The sequence below is a fragment of the Clarias gariepinus genome, chromosome 27, assembly GCF_024256425.1.
Source record: "Clarias gariepinus isolate MV-2021 ecotype Netherlands chromosome 27, CGAR_prim_01v2, whole genome shotgun sequence".
Lineage (NCBI taxonomy): Eukaryota > Metazoa > Chordata > Actinopteri > Siluriformes > Clariidae > Clarias > Clarias gariepinus.
Genome location: NC_071126.1, coordinates 24,030,001 through 24,048,021, shown reverse-complemented (window position 1 = coordinate 24,048,021; position 18,021 = coordinate 24,030,001). Strand labels below are relative to the sequence as shown.

At 41.0% G+C, this 18,021-nt stretch overlaps 1 protein-coding gene across 1 annotated transcript; it reads right to left on the bottom strand.

Annotated features, from left to right (window-relative positions):
* Positions 1 to 258: 258 nt before the first annotated feature.
* On the bottom strand, positions 259 to 6,145 carry crip2l (cysteine-rich protein 2-like). Its single transcript, XM_053488614.1, has 8 exons — positions 5,983 to 6,145; positions 4,405 to 4,499; positions 3,756 to 3,813; positions 3,491 to 3,613; positions 3,289 to 3,357; positions 2,793 to 2,887; positions 2,640 to 2,697; positions 259 to 2,425 (listed from the first exon to the last, which is right to left on the bottom strand). The coding sequence occupies exons 1-8, from the start codon at positions 6,023 to 6,025 to the stop codon at positions 2,361 to 2,363; spliced, it is 606 nt and encodes a 201-aa protein (XP_053344589.1). The 5' UTR covers positions 6,026 to 6,145; the 3' UTR covers positions 259 to 2,360.
* Between the last annotated feature and the right edge of the window lie 11,876 nt (positions 6,146 to 18,021).

Below are 18,021 nucleotides of genomic sequence, written 5' to 3'. Positions count from 1 at the left end.
TTTAGTTTTAATAATATTCATGGGATTTATTATGTTTAAAATAAAACTGAATTCCCGGCTTCAGGGGTTTTTCTGTGAGACGTAAAGAGACGGACGCTGAGACACTTTCTGCTTCAGTCAGAGAGACGAACAGAGCTCTAACTAACACAGAATGTTTCATCTGTCAGTAACGTTAACATTTTAATAATAATTTAATCTTCACATAATAAAAAACTTCAGGAGAAGAAAAAGCAGTATGTAAAAGTTTATTATTAGCATAAAGTCATTAACACCATCAGTGTGTGTGTGTGTGTGTGTGTGTGTGTGTCTGAGCTACCCACAACAACTGCAACTACCAATCAGATATGAGGATAAAGTCATGTGATCAGGAACTGGTAGAAACAATAAAAATACAATAAAGACATCAAAGGCATCATATAAATGGCAGTAGATACAAGTAACATTCAGTAGAGAAGATTATTTATAATAAACCACTCATAAGGTGTCTATTTCTTCATGAAGTCCCAGTTGCTGGGTTCCTTTATGTTCCTCATCATGTTCCTCAGATGTTCTCCAACTTATGTATTGATGAAATGATTAGCCTCTTACACTGAGGGTTACTCCAACAAACAGCGTTTCTGTGTTCTGATAATCCTTTAACTTCCTGCCAATCTGTACAACCCTAACGTTCTGGATCTGGACCGTGTAGAAATATCTTTAAATGGTGTGTAAAATCATGTGAGACATAACCTGACACTTATGAAACACAAAGAGGGCGTGGTGATCAGGGGCGGGTGAGGGGGCGGAGTTAGATGTATGGGTTTTGTTTTTAATAACTATTTGCTTCAAGACCAAAATTATAAGTTGTTTTACCTCAACAAACTGATACGAGGATTTTACTTATTACACATCGAACTCAATGACATGTGCAGCATTTAAACACACATCAGTGCTAACGTTAGCTCACGGACCAGGAGTATGTGATGGAGAAGAACCCAGCGTGGAGGTGGAGGATACCATCACTGGAGGGCCTCAGGTACATTTTAGCTTAATAAACTTCAATGTAAAATAAATACAGTGCTTATAAATAAATCACAATTAATAAATAAAAACAATCAAATAACGATCATAATAATACTGACATCAGTGTTTAATTCACCTGAACACTACACCACGTATATGAGGTCTGTCTGAAAAAGTCGAGCTGTTAGGAGAGGAGCGTGAACTTTAAAAAGTCAGAAGAGTAATGATCACGACAACGCACTGCGATCATGTGTCACGTCTCAACATCAAATCATCCAGGTGACTCAGACCCTCTACAGCTCAAATCTGGCAACCCGCAGCTTCTGGCTTCTCACAAAACTAATATCACCTTTAAAGTGAAGATGTCAGACTGTGGCTGAGACTCAGAGGAGAACAACTAATGTCTCTGTTTCTCATATTACACTGCTGGGTATGTTCCGGACAGACCTCATATATACTGTATTTATATAAAAGTATAAAGTGTGTGTGTGTGTGTGTGTGTCAGTGGCGGCCGGCCCATAGGGGGCGCTGGGGCACCGCCCTCCCTGATAAGAGGGGCTAAAACTGTAAAATATATTTTTACAAATTAAGTTTTTAAATTCGGTTTACCCACCAGTATGTGCCTACATGCGATATGAATAACATATACAACATTTCCCACCTAGTGACATTCATTCAACAGTGAATTTCCACAGACAGACTTGTATCGTTTCTGTCATGGGGCGCTGAGAAAAAGCGCCCCTGAGTGCAGCCAAATAGCCAGTCATGTAGCTGTTGTTAGGGTAAATTAATAAATATGCGGCCAATCAAGGTTCTCAGAATTTTATGGTCTTGGGGCGCTGGAAATTCTGCCCCAAGCCGCAAAAAAATACCGCGAGATTTAAGTTTTTTTTTCTTTTGAGGCGCGGCCAATCAGAGTAATGATGGCGAACTTAACGAGCGAAGAGCAGTATCCACCAAATTCGGTGAGATCCTTATTAATATACCCGTTTTAGACTGTTGTGTTAAATTGCATTTTTAAAACTGTTTTTCTTTGTGTGAACCACTTTGAGATGCAACTTTGCTTGAAAGGTGATCCAGCTGATCATACCCTTTGATGTTGATTATTGTATTTGATACTCTCTTAAGAATACATGGCGTATTATACAATGGAAATTTGTTCATTTACTTTATCTGTGAAACTGGTGATTTTGAGGAGGAGATTAAATCATTACTGTTAATTGTAATCATCGTCTGACTGTTGATTTTAATTCTTATATTGGACTAAGCAAAGAAATATTTTGTCACATCAGCCCCACCAGGAACAATTTTCACCAGCCGCCACTGGTGTGTGTGTGTGTGTGTGTGTGTGTGTGGATTCATGGCTGAGGCTCAGCGTTTGGTTCTTCATAGATATAGCTTCCCATCCCTCCAGTGTTGACACCTAAACACACACACACACACACACACACACACACACTTACTTACTGAGGTTTATTCTTCCAGAATAGACTGAGAGTTCATTTTATCAAACACTAATATACACACTTAATAACACACCTGTGCACTGAGACACAACAGCAAAACATCAGGAAAAAAAGGAACATCTGGGATCTGTGTGTGTGCGTGTGTGTGTGTGCGTGTGTGTGTGTGTGTACCTTTAGGTCCGAACAGGACAGCGTAGCAGGGTTTATGGCAGTACGGCTGGCCGTCATGCTGAAACACAACAGTGTTTGAGTGATGAGTTACAGCACTGCTGCGATGATGTCATGGTCATGTGATCATGTGGCGATTACAAACTCAGTCCTGACCTCGGCGTGACCTCCCGGAGCGAGCGTCTTACTGCATCTCTCACAACGTAGACACGGCCTGTGCCAGTCCTTACCCAGCGACATCACCTTCTCCGCTAACACACACACACACACACACACACACACATTATACATCCTACTCCAGGAATTGGGTCATCATTAATTATTCTGTGTCATGATTATGATGATATAAATCATATTTAATATTAACTGTGTGTTACTCAGTAGCGCCCTCGGGTGTTCCGTATGGGAAGTGAATGTATTTATGTCTTTAGAGAATGTAAGAACTGTTTTCATGAGGTATTAAAACGAGCTTTTACAGAATCTCACAGGTTTTATTCTGTATGCTGATATAAAGCAGTGATCTGATACACTCCTTCACCATGTGACTGTTTTTATTCAGGTAAAATATCAAATAAAATAAATACTGCCATGTACATTAGTGTGAGACTGTTAGCCCTGTCTGATAAAGTCTCAGTCCGTCTGTGCTCCTCACCGAAGTAGACGGTTTTGTCGCAGCGGGGACAAACATTCGGCTTCCCGGTGAACGAGGAGAAACTGGCAGCTGGAGATAAAGGCATGCAAACAAACACGTTAATCCTAAATCATCTGATTATAAATTATAACTTAATAATGTAATAACAGTATTACAACAGCAGCGCTGGAACCCGGGTCTGTTGGTTCTCTGAGGTTCTCACCCTTCACTGGTCCTCTAGGGGGCGCTGTAGTTTTCCTCTCCTCAGCTGTCGGTGGTGTGCAGGTCTGTCCCTCAGCCACCGGCGGCTCATACACATAGGATCCAGCACCACCAATATTCACTCCTACACACACACACACACACACACACACACACACACACACACACAGTGCTCTTAACAGTGTTTCCATGGTGATGTGTGTGTGTTACTGAGACTGCCGCACTACTAAAGTGTGTGTAAAGTGATAACACACACACACACACACCTTTGGGTCCATACAGTGTAGCATAGCAGGGTTTATGACAGTACGGTTTCCCATCATGCTGCAGAAATAAAACACAAACATTAATGATATCATTCATAAAGATCTGATTCTTAATCTCTCTCTCTCTCTGTCTCTCTCTCTGTCTCTCTCTCTCCCCCATGCTGTCCCTCTCTCTCTCTCTCTCTCTCTCTCACCCATGATGTCTCTTTCTCTGTCTCTCTCTCCCCATGCTGTCTCTCTCTCTCTGTCTCTCTCTCTCTCTCCCCATGCTGTCTCTCTCTCTCTCTCTCCCCCATGCTGTCTCTCTCTGTCTGTCTCTCTCTGTCCCACACTGTCTCTCTGTGTCTCCCCCATGCTGTCTCTCTCTCTCTCCCCATGCTGTCTCTCTCTCTCTCTGTCTCTCTCTCTCCCACACTGTCTCTCTCTGTGTCTCTGTCATGCTGTCTCTCTCTCTCTTTCTCTGTCTGTCTGCCCATGCTGTCTCTCTCTCTCGCTTTCTCTCTGTCCCTCTCTCCCCCATGCTGTCTCTCTCTCTGTCTCGCTCTCTCTCCCACGCTGTCTCTCTCTGTGTCTCCCCATGCTGTCTCTTTCTTTCTCTCTCTCTCTCTCTCTCTCTCTCTCTCTGTCTACCCTGGCTGTCTCTCTGTACCTCAGCATGTCCTCCAGGATTTAGTGTTTTGTTGCAGCGTTCACACTTTAGACAGAATTTGTGCCAGTCTTTTCCCAGAGAGCTCACTTTCTCCGCTGTGGAAAGAAATGCACACACACACACACACACACACACACATTATACATTATACACTAAACATATACATGTATGTACTTGCCCCTGAATTAGGGACAGCTGTATCCCCACTCATTAAGTAATTAGTAAGTTCATTATTCAGGTAATGTTCATATCAAACCCCAGACTGAGGGGGAATCCCAGTCATCTCAGGGGCTTTAACAGGGCGGGGCTGCTGGAGTTAGTCTGAGTGTCTCACAGCCCACGGATGTGCAGGGGTTTCACACAGAACACACACAGAGCTGACACAGACGTGTCCCTGGCCCTGTCGGTGAGCGAGGTCAGAGTAGGACGGCCAGAGGGGACAGGACAGTAGACACTGTGTATACTGTTGTTTCTGCTGAATGATGAAGGTGGCTGTGGTGAGGAAACCCTAACCCTAACCCAGTGTGTGCGGATAATTCTGTACATCAGTAATGTATGTGCACCACACGGACCTAACCTCTCCAAGTTCTGGGTCCACCACGTGTGTGACGGGGAGGAAGGTGGAAATGTTCGCTACAACGTGGTCACCCTGGTCAATCATATACAAGACTTCAGGAGAAGTGTAAAAGAGCTCAAAATGAGCTAATGCACTGCACACTGGTGTGTATGTGTGTGTGTGTGTGTGTATGTGTGTGTGTGTGTGTATGTGTATATAAATATAACATTAGTGTATATACACATTTACATTTAGGCATTTGACTGACTCTCTTATCCAGAGTTTCCGTTACTGGAGAGACCCTCACACTGGGTCACTAACTATAATTAGGGTGTATAAGGAGGGTGTTTATTTATTTATTTATTTATTTAATGTTTAATGTGTGTGTGTGTGTGTGGGGGGGGTATAATGTATTAAATTACATTACATTACATGACATTACAGGGGGGCATGTCATGTAATATAATATAATATAATATAGTGTAATATAATATAATATAATATAGTGTAATATAATATAATATAATATAGTGTAATATAACATAATATAATATAAAATAGTGTAATGTAATATAATATAATATAATATAGTGTAATATAATATAATATAATGTAATATAATATAATATAATATAATGTGTGTTGTTGGTGAATAAAGCTATATACACCCAGTCAGAATTAACACTCATCTCTCTCCCCCTCACACACACACACACACGCGCGCGCGCGCTATAACGGTGACTTCTTAACGTTCTTAGTGTTTATTATAAAGGAGCTGTGTGTGTGTGTGTGTGTGTGTGTGATGATGATGATGATGATGCTCATAATTAGTGAAATATAATAGCTAATCTCGGCTCAATCACACACACACACACACACACACACACACACACACACTATTATCACTACAGTCTGTTATAATGCATTATTAATGCCGCTCGTGCACAATGAACGCGCGCGCTCTCGGGTTACAGACGGGAATAAAATAACACACACACACACACACACACACACACACTTACCGAAATACACCGTCTTCTCACACCGAGGACACAGGGACGCCATGTTTAACTGAGATGAATAAATAAATGTGTGTGTGTGTGAGAGAGAGAGAGTGTGTGTGTGTGTGTGTGTGTGAGAGAGAGAGAGAGAGTGTGTGTGTGTGTGTGTGTGAGAGAGAGAGAGAGTGTGTGTGTGTGTGTGTGTGTGTGTGAGAGAGAGAGAGAGACAGTGAGAGGTGCTGTTCTATTGAGACAGTCCAGTGACCACGCCCAGTCAGTGACGTCACACAGAACCTGTGCAGACTGCAGTAGTGTATAACCACACTGTACTGTATGACTGAGTGTACAGAGGAGTGTGTGTGTGTGTGTGTGTGTGTGTGTGTGATGTAACCGTACACACTGCTGGCTGTAGGACTGAGAACACTGTACACAGTCAACACCATGTCCACACAGTCAGTGCTGTAACTACACACTGTGATAATCAGCTCAGTTCTATTGTATTTATACTTTTAACTCTTAACACTGTTTATTGTCTCAAAGCAGCTTTTATGGAAATGTTTGTCATTAAGGTGCAAGCCGAGGGTGAAGGTGCTGTTCCCAGTCACCACAATCCAGCAGGACTAACTATGACATCATAACTAATAGGGAGGAGCCAGAAGGAAACACAAACATGAGGGGGAACTGAGATGTAAAGCAACCAATCACCTCACCATCAGCAAACCTGAGTGATCAATGAGAGTGAGGAAGACAGCATCCAAACATACCAGTTCACCATAATACTCTACGTCCATGAGTCCCCCAGATCTGCTCCTTTACCTATGGCAAATCTATTTATAAAAATGCTTGGCTAAATAAATAGGTTTTTAGCCTGGACTTAAACACTGAGACTGTGTCTGAGTCCCGAACACTATTTGGAAGACTATTCCATAACTTTGGGGCTTTATAAGAAAAAGCTCTGCCCCCAGCTGTATTTTTCATAATACGCGGTACTGACAAGCAGCCTGCATCCTTTGATCGAAGTAGGCGTGGCGGATCGTAAGACACTAGCAGTTCGCTCAGGTACTGCGGCGCGAGACCATTTAATGCTTTATATGTCAAGAGTAGTATTTTAAAATCAATGCAAAATTTCACAGGGAGCCAATGGAGTGAAGATAAGATAGGGGTGATGTGCTCATATCTTCTGGTTCTAGTGAGGACTCTCGCTGCTGCATTCTGGACTAGCTGAAGCTTATTTATGCATCTAGCTGAACAACCAGACAGTAAGGCATTACAATAGTCCAACCTAGAGGTGATAAAAGCATGAACTAGTTTTTCTGCATCGTTTAGCGACAGTATATTCCTTATGTTGGTGATATTTCACTATAAAGCGCTAATTCATAACATGACAATGTCTCACCTGTAATGACAGTTCAACAAAAATGATTAACTCAAAATAAAATAAACTTTTTCAGATCTACACTTTGTGTGTTCATTATTGTTAGATGAGTAACATAATGTTTCTGCAGTTGTCTTTACAGTTCACTGAGTTTGTATTAAATCTTTACACTGTTTGTCAGTTTAATGTCACACCCATAATGCTGATAAAATGCTGTATATTTTTAGAACATAAATGATTTCATGAGGATTTGTTTTTGTTTTTAACCAGAGACCTTCTGAAGAACAGAACCACTAATACATTTTATGTCATCTAGGTGTAGTGGCACGTTGGCATCTAGATCAGTCTAGATCAGACAACCATGTGCAGTCTCCTTTTATTTTATATAAGACCGAGGCCATACTACAACTTTTACAGTCATAAAAGATTCTAAACAGACTGGGAGTATAAACCTTTAATAAGTCACTTTTTATGCATATTTGCTCACCCATAGTCACTTCCAAATTTAAAAAGAATTCTATTTTTTTCTTCTATATTTCTATATTTTGTAATATTTTTATTATGCCCTTATTTGTACAGTATATTTGACTAGTTAAATTAGTAAGTATTTCACTGCATATCGTACTGTGTATGACTGTGTATGGGACAAATTAAATTTGAATTTTGAATTATAACACACTGGCTTCTGCAGATGTTTTATGATGACTCCATCACTGAGGATCGCACACTTAACAGCTGCCAGGCGAGGGATGATAGACTACATGAGTGTCACTCCAGCTAAGACCAACTGAACACACCAAACTCCCATCACCACTCAAGGCTACTCTCACAAGAGTTACCTTTTAAAAGAAATAAGTAGAAAACCAAACCAACATCGGGAAAAGATGGGAACCTGGGTGAAGCTCCTGCACCTGTGACCGGGAGCCTATAGCCCAGGGGACTGGTGGCACAAGGAGGGGGCACATTCCAGGCGGAGTGGCAATCCAGCACAGGGCGGGGGCACACACACACACACACACACACACAGAGGAAATGCCAGTTAGCCCACCCGTCATGTCTTTGGACAGTGGGAGGAGACTGGAACACCCAGAGGAAACACACCAAGCACGGGGAGAACATGCACTCAAATAAATAAACATGGCTACCTGTTACATGTACTAAAATGTAATGTGTGTTTTGTACATAATAATTTCACGTTTCCAAGATGAACATGAATAAATGATGTTGTATTTACATGAAATTCAACAACTTAACATGTATTGGATTTAATCATGTTGAGATAAACCAAAGAGATCTTCTCACTATGGAAACCGGAAATATCGCGAGAAGACATCGCGAGAAGAGAACACAGCGTGTTGAGAAGACAAACGTTTGGCGGGCGTGTGGAAAAGGTAAGCAGGAATTAATTCCCATCTTTCTAAATAGAAACGAAATACTGAACATAAATGTCACCTGCTGTTTAGCGATGTTTAGTCACGTTATTTTGGTTTAAGCTATTTCTTGTATTCTTAATCACACTTAAAATACCGACGGTTATATGCGCGTGCTTAATCTGCGGTTCGGTTCTGGTTTCGGTCTGTTCTCGTGAGTTGTGAAGCGAGAGGAAGAAAGTATAAATATTGTTCATTTGATAAATGAAGTATCATGAATTTTAATTGAATCTATCTCTGTATTTTTCCACAGGAGTTTGTGAGTGAAAGTGTCCTGTCTGTATCTGACTTCAGGAGTTTCCTGACCAACCGTCTCTAACCGCAGGCCCGTAGCCAGGGGGGGTTCGGGTGGTTCGAACGACCCACCCCCCACTGCCAAAGGTCCAGAATTTTTTGTTATTATTATTATTATTATTATTATTTTTAGACGGATTAAAATTGTTGGCCATTATTTAAAATAACACTTTATTACAAAACAATTTACAAAAAACCCCGCGACATGTGACGAGTCTGCGCAGCAACTGACGTTTTTTAAATGTGTGCGGCGGCATCCGGCGGTGTATAATATGGGTCAAAAAAGAGGAGGAGAGACGGAAGAGAGAGCAGGGGGCAGCGTCATTATCGCAGAATATTAAACATATGTTCAAAAAGACCAAACAGAATAAGTCTGTTACTACCTCAAGATCGAATCGCTAACGCTAGTTAAGTGGTAGCTAATCGTCAACCCCACATCACACACAGAATGGTTCTCTTGTGCCTTTTCTTGAGCAGTCTGAATGGCTATGACAAGTCTGTAACTTTTTAAATAAACATTAACAGACAGGAGCCTATCTGATGGATCTGTGAATTTATTATGTTAAATAATGTTAATCTATCAAAAAAAGAAAAGAAAGAACGACGAGTTCAATGCGTAAACAAACCTGCTTGACCATGCATAGTATTAGGATTTATTAACATTTTATTTTGAATTAATAAATTATTATATTAAATTAGTAAATGTATTAAATTATTCTATTAACTATAGGCGATGCTGTCTGGTGTCTATACAAGTTTACCATTAATAATTGTTACATAAAACATAAAATAAAATAAGCACACAAAAAAAAAATCCATCCCACAGTCTTGTAAGTACATTAACTGATCGTCTTTTCCCCGTAATATTTGTATATTATTATTATGAGATAATTATTGGTAATATTTTTCAAAAGCATGCACATTATGATACCAGCAGACAAGCTAATCTAGCACACGTCACTAAAATGCAGTATTTAAACCTCAAAATGAAATACAAAATGAGTAAATATTCAAATACAAAATACTGAGAAAAAAGGTCCACTTTTTTTTAAAAAAAAGAACCCCCCCTTGCACTAGGCTGGCTACGGGCCTGAACCGTCATATTTAAAAGTCATAACGAACAGTTATAAAGTACAAAACTTTATGTTGGTGGTATTTTTTTTTTCTATGATTAATACTTATTTGTGGTGTTTTATGTTTTGTACATCTTTTCAAATTGAGACTTCATTTGTAAGTTGCTGCTGGTGTAAAATAAAAATCTCCGTTTTATCCCGTTTGTCTTATGCTTCCTTCCTTCACAGAATTCTGTTGACCAGGGCTTGAAATTTAAATTTACTTGAGTTAGATCAACTTAATTTACAACTGAGAAATGTGTTGTACCAACGCTATTCATTTATGTTAACAGTATTAAATTATGTTGGATGCAGCTGTAGTAAATAAGTTAAATGAACCTAATAAAATTAATTTGACTGAACCTAAGATCATTAAGTTCCAACAAAATTACTTAATGCTGGAAGAGAGCCATTAAATCAGGTGGAAGTTCTTTCCATAATTTTATTATGTTTATTCAACGAGTTATTTTTTAGATTGTGCAAACTCCACAAACAAACCTGAGATGGTAACCGAACCCGGACCATGTAGGTGCAACAATGAAAAAATGTAAATAAAATGTGAGCTGTTTTATGTTGTTTGTTTGTTTGTTTGTTTTATTCCCTCCCTCAATATCCAAACCCCATCCACTGGATGCTGTGCCGGTCTTCAGGGTTGAGGGTTGAGTCAGGAAGGGGATCTGGCATTAAACCTGTGCCAAGTTGTGTGCAAATCAAATGATCAGCACAGACGACTCCTCGACGGGAGCAGCCGAAAGACAAAACATTTAGCACAAAAACAAAACTGTCTTTTACATTTAATTCGAGCACTGTAATAGAATCTGAGCTGTTAGACATTTTAAGGCCCCAAGCACTATGGCATCAGTGCTACGTCATCATGAAGTGTGAAGGCCATCTTGGTTATTTAGAAAATTATTTTCTCCCCAACATCCGGGGCTTTTTGGGGTCTTTACATGCTCGAAAAGTCATGAAAATTGGCAGACAGGTTGGAATCATCTGGCATTAGGATGCCTGAGAGTCTGGGCCCTGGGCGTAGCTCGGGGTCATCACATGAGCTTTTGCTGCATAGATCATACACACTTGTACGTATGCACATGAAACTCGATACACACCTTGAGCTCATTGAACAACTTTCACACTCCATTTCGTCGGCTGAATGCAACAGGAAGTTAGTTCTTTTGGGTCGTTTGCAAAACATACACAGTGTTTTTCCTAGGGAATTGATACACCAACAAACCAGGCCTACGTGATCTCAAAACATTGAGGATAAAAATTGTGGAGGGATCCCAAACAGGTCAGCTCGCACCTGTGGATTTATGGTCTAGACATAAGATTCTCCTTTTTCTAAAAAAAAATGTCCCAATGGTATTTGTATGTCTCCTTTAAATGCATGTGCCCACTGTGCCCACATTCTTTCTGGTGTGCCCAGGTTGCAATGGCGCAGGGTGCTTGGGCCCGCTCATCACTGTACTTCATGTAGGGAGGACAGTCTGTACCTCCTGCTTATACATTTCTGTGCCAACTTGCCACAATGCAACTTGATGACCTGTACATACTGAGACCCAAAACCATTCTGATACAGGATCCTATCAAATGTCCTGTAGTGTATCCTCAGCTTTAGAGATTTTGTCCTAAAATGTTGTGCAAAAGCTAATTAAATCTGTGGCTATAAAACATCACTTTATAGTTAATATCTACAAATATTAAAATATCTCATTACTGTTACATTTTATACTGTTCTTAAACTGTTCTTCTCTCAGAATCTCATCTGAGAAGACAGGATACAGTTGCTAGGTTACTCTTCTATCTGTGTGACAGAGCGTCATGTAATCCGATATGTCCATATGTCCTCAGGTAACCATCAGGTAATAAGACAGATGTTAGTGTCCTCAGTGCACCGCTGGATTACACATACATTTAAAGTTATCCTAATTTCATTGCTACTAAGCTTGTCCATGCTCAGGCTTTATGTTTACCAATGTGATTATCCAACACACACACACACACACAGCTATTCTTCCATACCTCTCGTGAGGAAGTAAATCTCAGCGGCTCGATTCTGTGACAAACAAAACACTAAACTAAAGACACGTTAAGAATCTAAATCTATAATACGCCAACACACTGAAGTGACAGTAGATACAGAAGAGTTTTATCCTGAAGCGTAATGTACACAGAGTGTTTTATGACGGGATATATATTAAGCTGGGACATGAGGACACGTCGTTCTGAAGTCACTGGCATCAGATGTCAGACTAACTATTTTGATTAAGATACAGGTTTTTGCAGGCAATCCATTGTGTTGTGCTGTTTGTACTGATTGTTTGAAGAAACACACTTACACTTACACTTACCCCAAATCCCGAACTCTCCCATACCTCATAATGCCACACCACATACCTCAACCCCTCCCATACCCCAAAACCCCATAACTCACCCATACACACACAAACCTTATCACAAACCCTTTCATAGCCCCTTATTCCCATACTCCAAACCCTCCCATGTCATACCTCACAATCCCATACCCCACTCCCTCATCCTTACCCCCCCATACCCTATACCCCCAACCCTCTCATACGCCAAACCCCAAACACTCCCACAAACCCCTGCCCCACCACAAACCTCCTATAGCTCTGTACCCCCATGCCCCAAACTCTCTCATACCCTAAACCATACTGTCACAATAAGTACCATGTTTATTTTACTCCTACTGTTTTGTCTGCTGCTCTGTCTAATTCCCCATCCTGTCTGTTAGATTCTCCACCCACCACCCACCCATACAACCCTCAAATATACAGTATAAAGCATCTGTGTATATGATTTAAGTATACTGAATAAAGTCTCAGTGGTGAGGGGGTGGTGATAGGCACAAAAAAACATGCTCCCAGTGTTTACCAGAACCTTCTCAACATTGAACCTCTGGACTGTGTCTATATCTGCATGTCTGAATCACAGCTCCATCTGGAGAAGAACTGACAGAGGAACTAACACATGTGATTGTGAGACTTGACTAAGATGGATAAGGACACAGGAAGATGTGAAGTGCTGCAGCAGGGATCAGGAGGTGTAGAAGGAGCCATAGTAGGTTTAGCTCTCCAAACAGATGGGTAAGTGCCTCAGACTCAGCATAGAGTCATTCATCTCCGACATTTAAAACAGTATAATGTAATACAAAAACAAAACAACATCAGTTTAATACATACAAATTGCAAAATCACTGCATCATTATGACATAAACAAATAAGTATTTTTATGTGTATCTGTCATTAAGGCTACATTTTACTGTTTATTACCGAAAAAATAAAAAACACTAGTTAATGCACATAAACTTCATTAATCTGTGGTTTAATGGTAGCTGTGGAAGATAAAGCTGTGGATCAGCCTCCTGTGTTTGTCCTCGCTGACACACACACACACACACACACACACACACCTGAGGACGTTTGTGAATAAACCATGTCTCTGCATTCGACATGAACTCTGAGGTGAAGAAGAAGGAGGAAGGAGTTCACTTTTAGGCTCATGCAGGGACATCAGTGTCCATCAGTGTCCATGTGAAGGGTACGAGTAGAGCGTGGTCTCGTGGCGCCCCCTGCTGGGCAGAGCAGTGTAGAGTACATGATTCTGAAACCCACAGGACGTCACTAAACTCTAGAATTACAGGGACTAGTTGGAACAAGCAGGTAATTAGCATAAGCTCCTCCCACTGATCACTGTTATGCACAGGGTAACGCCCCTTAATGAATATTTAATCAAACAGTAATAACAGTACTCAGAGATAAAAACTCGAACAGGAACAAATATATCTCTCTCTCACACACACACACACACACACACACACACACACACACACATATACATGTGGCGTCTCAATTGTCTCTGTCTTTCATCATGTCTTCTCTTCCTTCACTCCATGGGCTCCGACACAAACCTCCTGTGCTGGTGTACTGTAGGGTTACCATGGCACCCTGTTTGCAAACAAACAAGCCTCCTGTATTAAAGGCTTTCCTGCATTAGTGTGTTTGAATGTGTGTGTGTGTGTGTGTGTGTGTGTTCATTCCCAGGATGTTGGAAAAGAGAACAGCAGTGCTGCTTGTGTAAAACACATCAAAGGCAGTGTGAGCCAAAAACACATGGATTTATTATACACACACACACACACACACACACACACACACACACACAGCTTTAATGAATCAACACACCATGTGGCCTCGAGCTCTACAGTCTAAATTCCTGTGGTTAAATATGAAATTCCTCAAAGACTTTACAAACAGGGAGAGTAACACTGATGCATAAGTATACACACCCTATATATCAGGTCATGTGACTGCTCCAGAATGAACCGATCAGTTCACAGTCCTGTCATGACTGATGTGATCCTGATCCAGCTGAAGAATGAAGGTTCTCTCCAGGTTCCTTCACGTCATCATCGGGAGCTGAAGCCAAAGAGCTCGTGAAACACATACAGGAGCTGAGGGACGCGACACCACGCCCATGTGATCACACCGAGGCCGAGCCTGTGCTACCTGTAAAGTGAAACACCTGGGTCAGTATATATTCACGCTACACCCGACCGGGAGATCAAAAGTGTTTAAAACAGGGCGTGGCTTCCCACTGGGTTCAGACTGACATCACAGGAATGTGTTTGTGTCATGAGAGACCCCGAGTGCAGGAACTTCACAGACTCGGCTCTAAAGCGAGTGTGTGTGCGTGTGTGTGTGTGTGTGTGTATACACTCACACGGTGGTGAGAAGCTGTAACATGAGGAACTGAGAGCAGGGTGACATATTTACTTCTCAAACACTGACCTTTACCCTGAGGATGATGAAGAGTCTCCTCATCCTCATCCTCCTCTCACTCACACACACACACACACACACACACACACACAGGAGAGACAGCTTCTGCTCCAAACACACTGACACACGGTGCAGTTACAGTTTTTTCCTCCTGCTTTCACACTTCTCACCGTGTCACGACTCCACACACAAGCCGATCACATCAACACTTGGAGATTAACAAGTCACATCTTTGTCAAAATTTGTCAAAAAACTTAACACTCCTTTATAAAAATGAAATACTTGCAACAAAACCATACACACCAGTGCCATTTAAATTCCCCTTTCACATCACCAGCAACACACTGATGGGCTTCATATAAAACACTCCAGTCTTTGTGTTTCTATTTTTGTATTGTATTTTCCTCTTCTGTAAAAGCCAAAAGTCATTTCTGCAGTAATCAAACAATAATTTTTACCATAAACAGACATACTTACAGAAATTTAGCAACAAAAAGTAACCAAAACAAAACAATGACATGTGTGGTGGGGGGGTGTCTGACCACAAGACCTCGTCAACATCACAGGCGATGTCCTCGCGGGCCTGGCATCGGGGAAAATATGGCCTTGTGTGCTGAATCCACCCTTAAATCGACCCCACCCCAGTGTCTCCGTGTGCCTCCTCCATTGCTTGCAGAAGACTCATGTGGACGTGTGGGTGCCGATCATATACTTTTCACCGCCATGCTGGAAACAATTCCTTAGTTGAATTTAGAGAGGGGCTGTAAGGGGGCAGATATAAAAGTGTGAACTGGTTATGGTTGTTGAACCAATCTTGGACCAAAGCTGCCCGGTGGAAACTGACATTATCCCAGATGATACCAAACCTGGACTGCTCTGGTCTGTCCTGCACAACTACATGTAGTGCATCTAGAAATGCAATTATCTGGTCAGTACTGTATGGACCTAGGGCATGGTGATGCAGGACGCCTTGGACACTTAAATTAAAGATTTTTTTTTTTTTTTTTGAAAAGAAAAGAAAAGAAAATATTTGGAAGTGTGTATGTGTGAGAAAGATGTGTCTAGATAATAATGAAATGAATGAATGATGAATGAAATGTCTCTGATGAGCAAGCCAAGGGTGACGGCGACAGTGGCAAGGAAAAACTCCCTGAGATGGCAATAGGAAGAAACCTTGAGAGGAACCAGACTCAACAGGGAACCCATCCTCATCTGGGTGATAACAGATAGAAATAACATCAAGTGTGTTGTGCAGGTGAAAGTTCAATATAACAGAAGTTGTGTAGATTCAGTTCAGCAGTAGGTGCAGAGGGCAGATGGGGTCAGGATCACTGGAAGCACAAGAGCAGGATGTGTAGCTCCAGCCATCATAAAGCAGAATCTAGCTGGAGCAGGTCCTTCTCAAGATGCCTTAGAAACCTTGCAGGGTTGGCCTTTGTCTACTGAAGCTGGCACAATCTCCAGATGCCTCGGGATGGGTAGAAAAATACAGAACAGATGGAGAGAATTAGCGTAGTTGCCATTCAGGATAGGTGTACTGGAGTATGAGGTTATGGGATGAGTTACGTGTATGCCAGATTAAAGAGATGCGTCTTGAGCCTACTTTTGAATTGGGAAACCGTGTCTGCTCCCCGAACAGTGTCTGGAAGGCTATTCCAAAGCTTTGGAGCCAAATATGAAAATGCCCTGCCCCCTTTTGTAGATTTTAAAATTCTGGGAATTACCAGAAGTCCGGAGTTTTGTGATCTTAAGGGACGTGGTGGATTATAGCGTATCAAAAGACTGGTTAGGTATGTGGGAGCTAAACCATTTAAAGCCTTGTATGTAAGTAGTACTATTTTGTAATTAATTCTAAATTGAACAGGTAGCCAGTGCAGGGACGATAATATTGGGGTTATATGATCATATTTTCTGGATCTAGTGAGAATCCTGGCGGCTGCATTTTGGACTAACTGTAGCTTGTTTATTGAGGATGCAGGTCAACCACCTAGTAATGCATTACAATAGTCCAGTCTGGAGGTCATGAATGCATGAACTAGTTTTTCTGCATCAGATACGGATAGGATACTCCTAAGTTTGGCAATATTTCTAAGATGGAAAAAGGCTGTTTTTGTGATATTGGAAATATGATTTTTAAAAGACAAGTTACTGTCTAATATCACACCCAGGTCTTTTACTGTTGAGCTGGTAGTAACAGTACATCCTTCTAAACGCAGGCTGAATTGTGAAAGCTGTTGTGTGCTGGTTTTTGGGCCGATGAGCAATATCTCTGTCTTATCTGAATTTAGTAAAAGAAAGTTATTGGTCATCCAATCTTTTATGTCCTGGACACACTCTGTTAATCTAGACAACTTGGGTATTTCATCTGGTTTTGTTGAGATGTATAATTGGGTATCATCAGCATAACAATGGAAACTAATCCCATGCCTTCTAATGATGTTTCCCAGGGGAAGCATGTAAATTGAGAACAGGAGAGGTCCTAAAACTGACCCTTGTGGGACCCCATATTTCACTGGCATTACATCAGACGGTACTCCATTTAGATCTACAAAATGGTATCGATCAGACAGGTATGATCTAAACCATTTTAATGCCTGTCCCTGAATATCTATGTGATTTTGTAAGTGATCTATGAGAATATTATGATCTATGGTGTCGAATGCAGCACTTAGATCAAGTAAGACTAGTATTGAGATGCAGCCTTGGTCTGAAGCTAAAAACAAGTCGTTTGCAATCTTAACTAGTGCAGTTTCTGTACTATGATGGGGCCTGAAACCTGACTGAAATTCTTCTAGGATGTTGTTTTCCTGCAAGAATGTGCATATTTGAGCTGATACTACTTTTTCTAATATTTTTGATATGAACGGAAGGTTTGAAATCAGTCTATAATTTGTTATTTCATTCGCGTCCAAATTAGATTTTTTAAGAAGCGGCTTAATAACTGCCAGCTTCAAAGGTTTAGGGACGTGACCTAGATATAATGAAGAATTAATAATGTTTAGAAGTGGCTCTCCAACTGTAAGCATCACTTCTTTTAAAAATCTGGT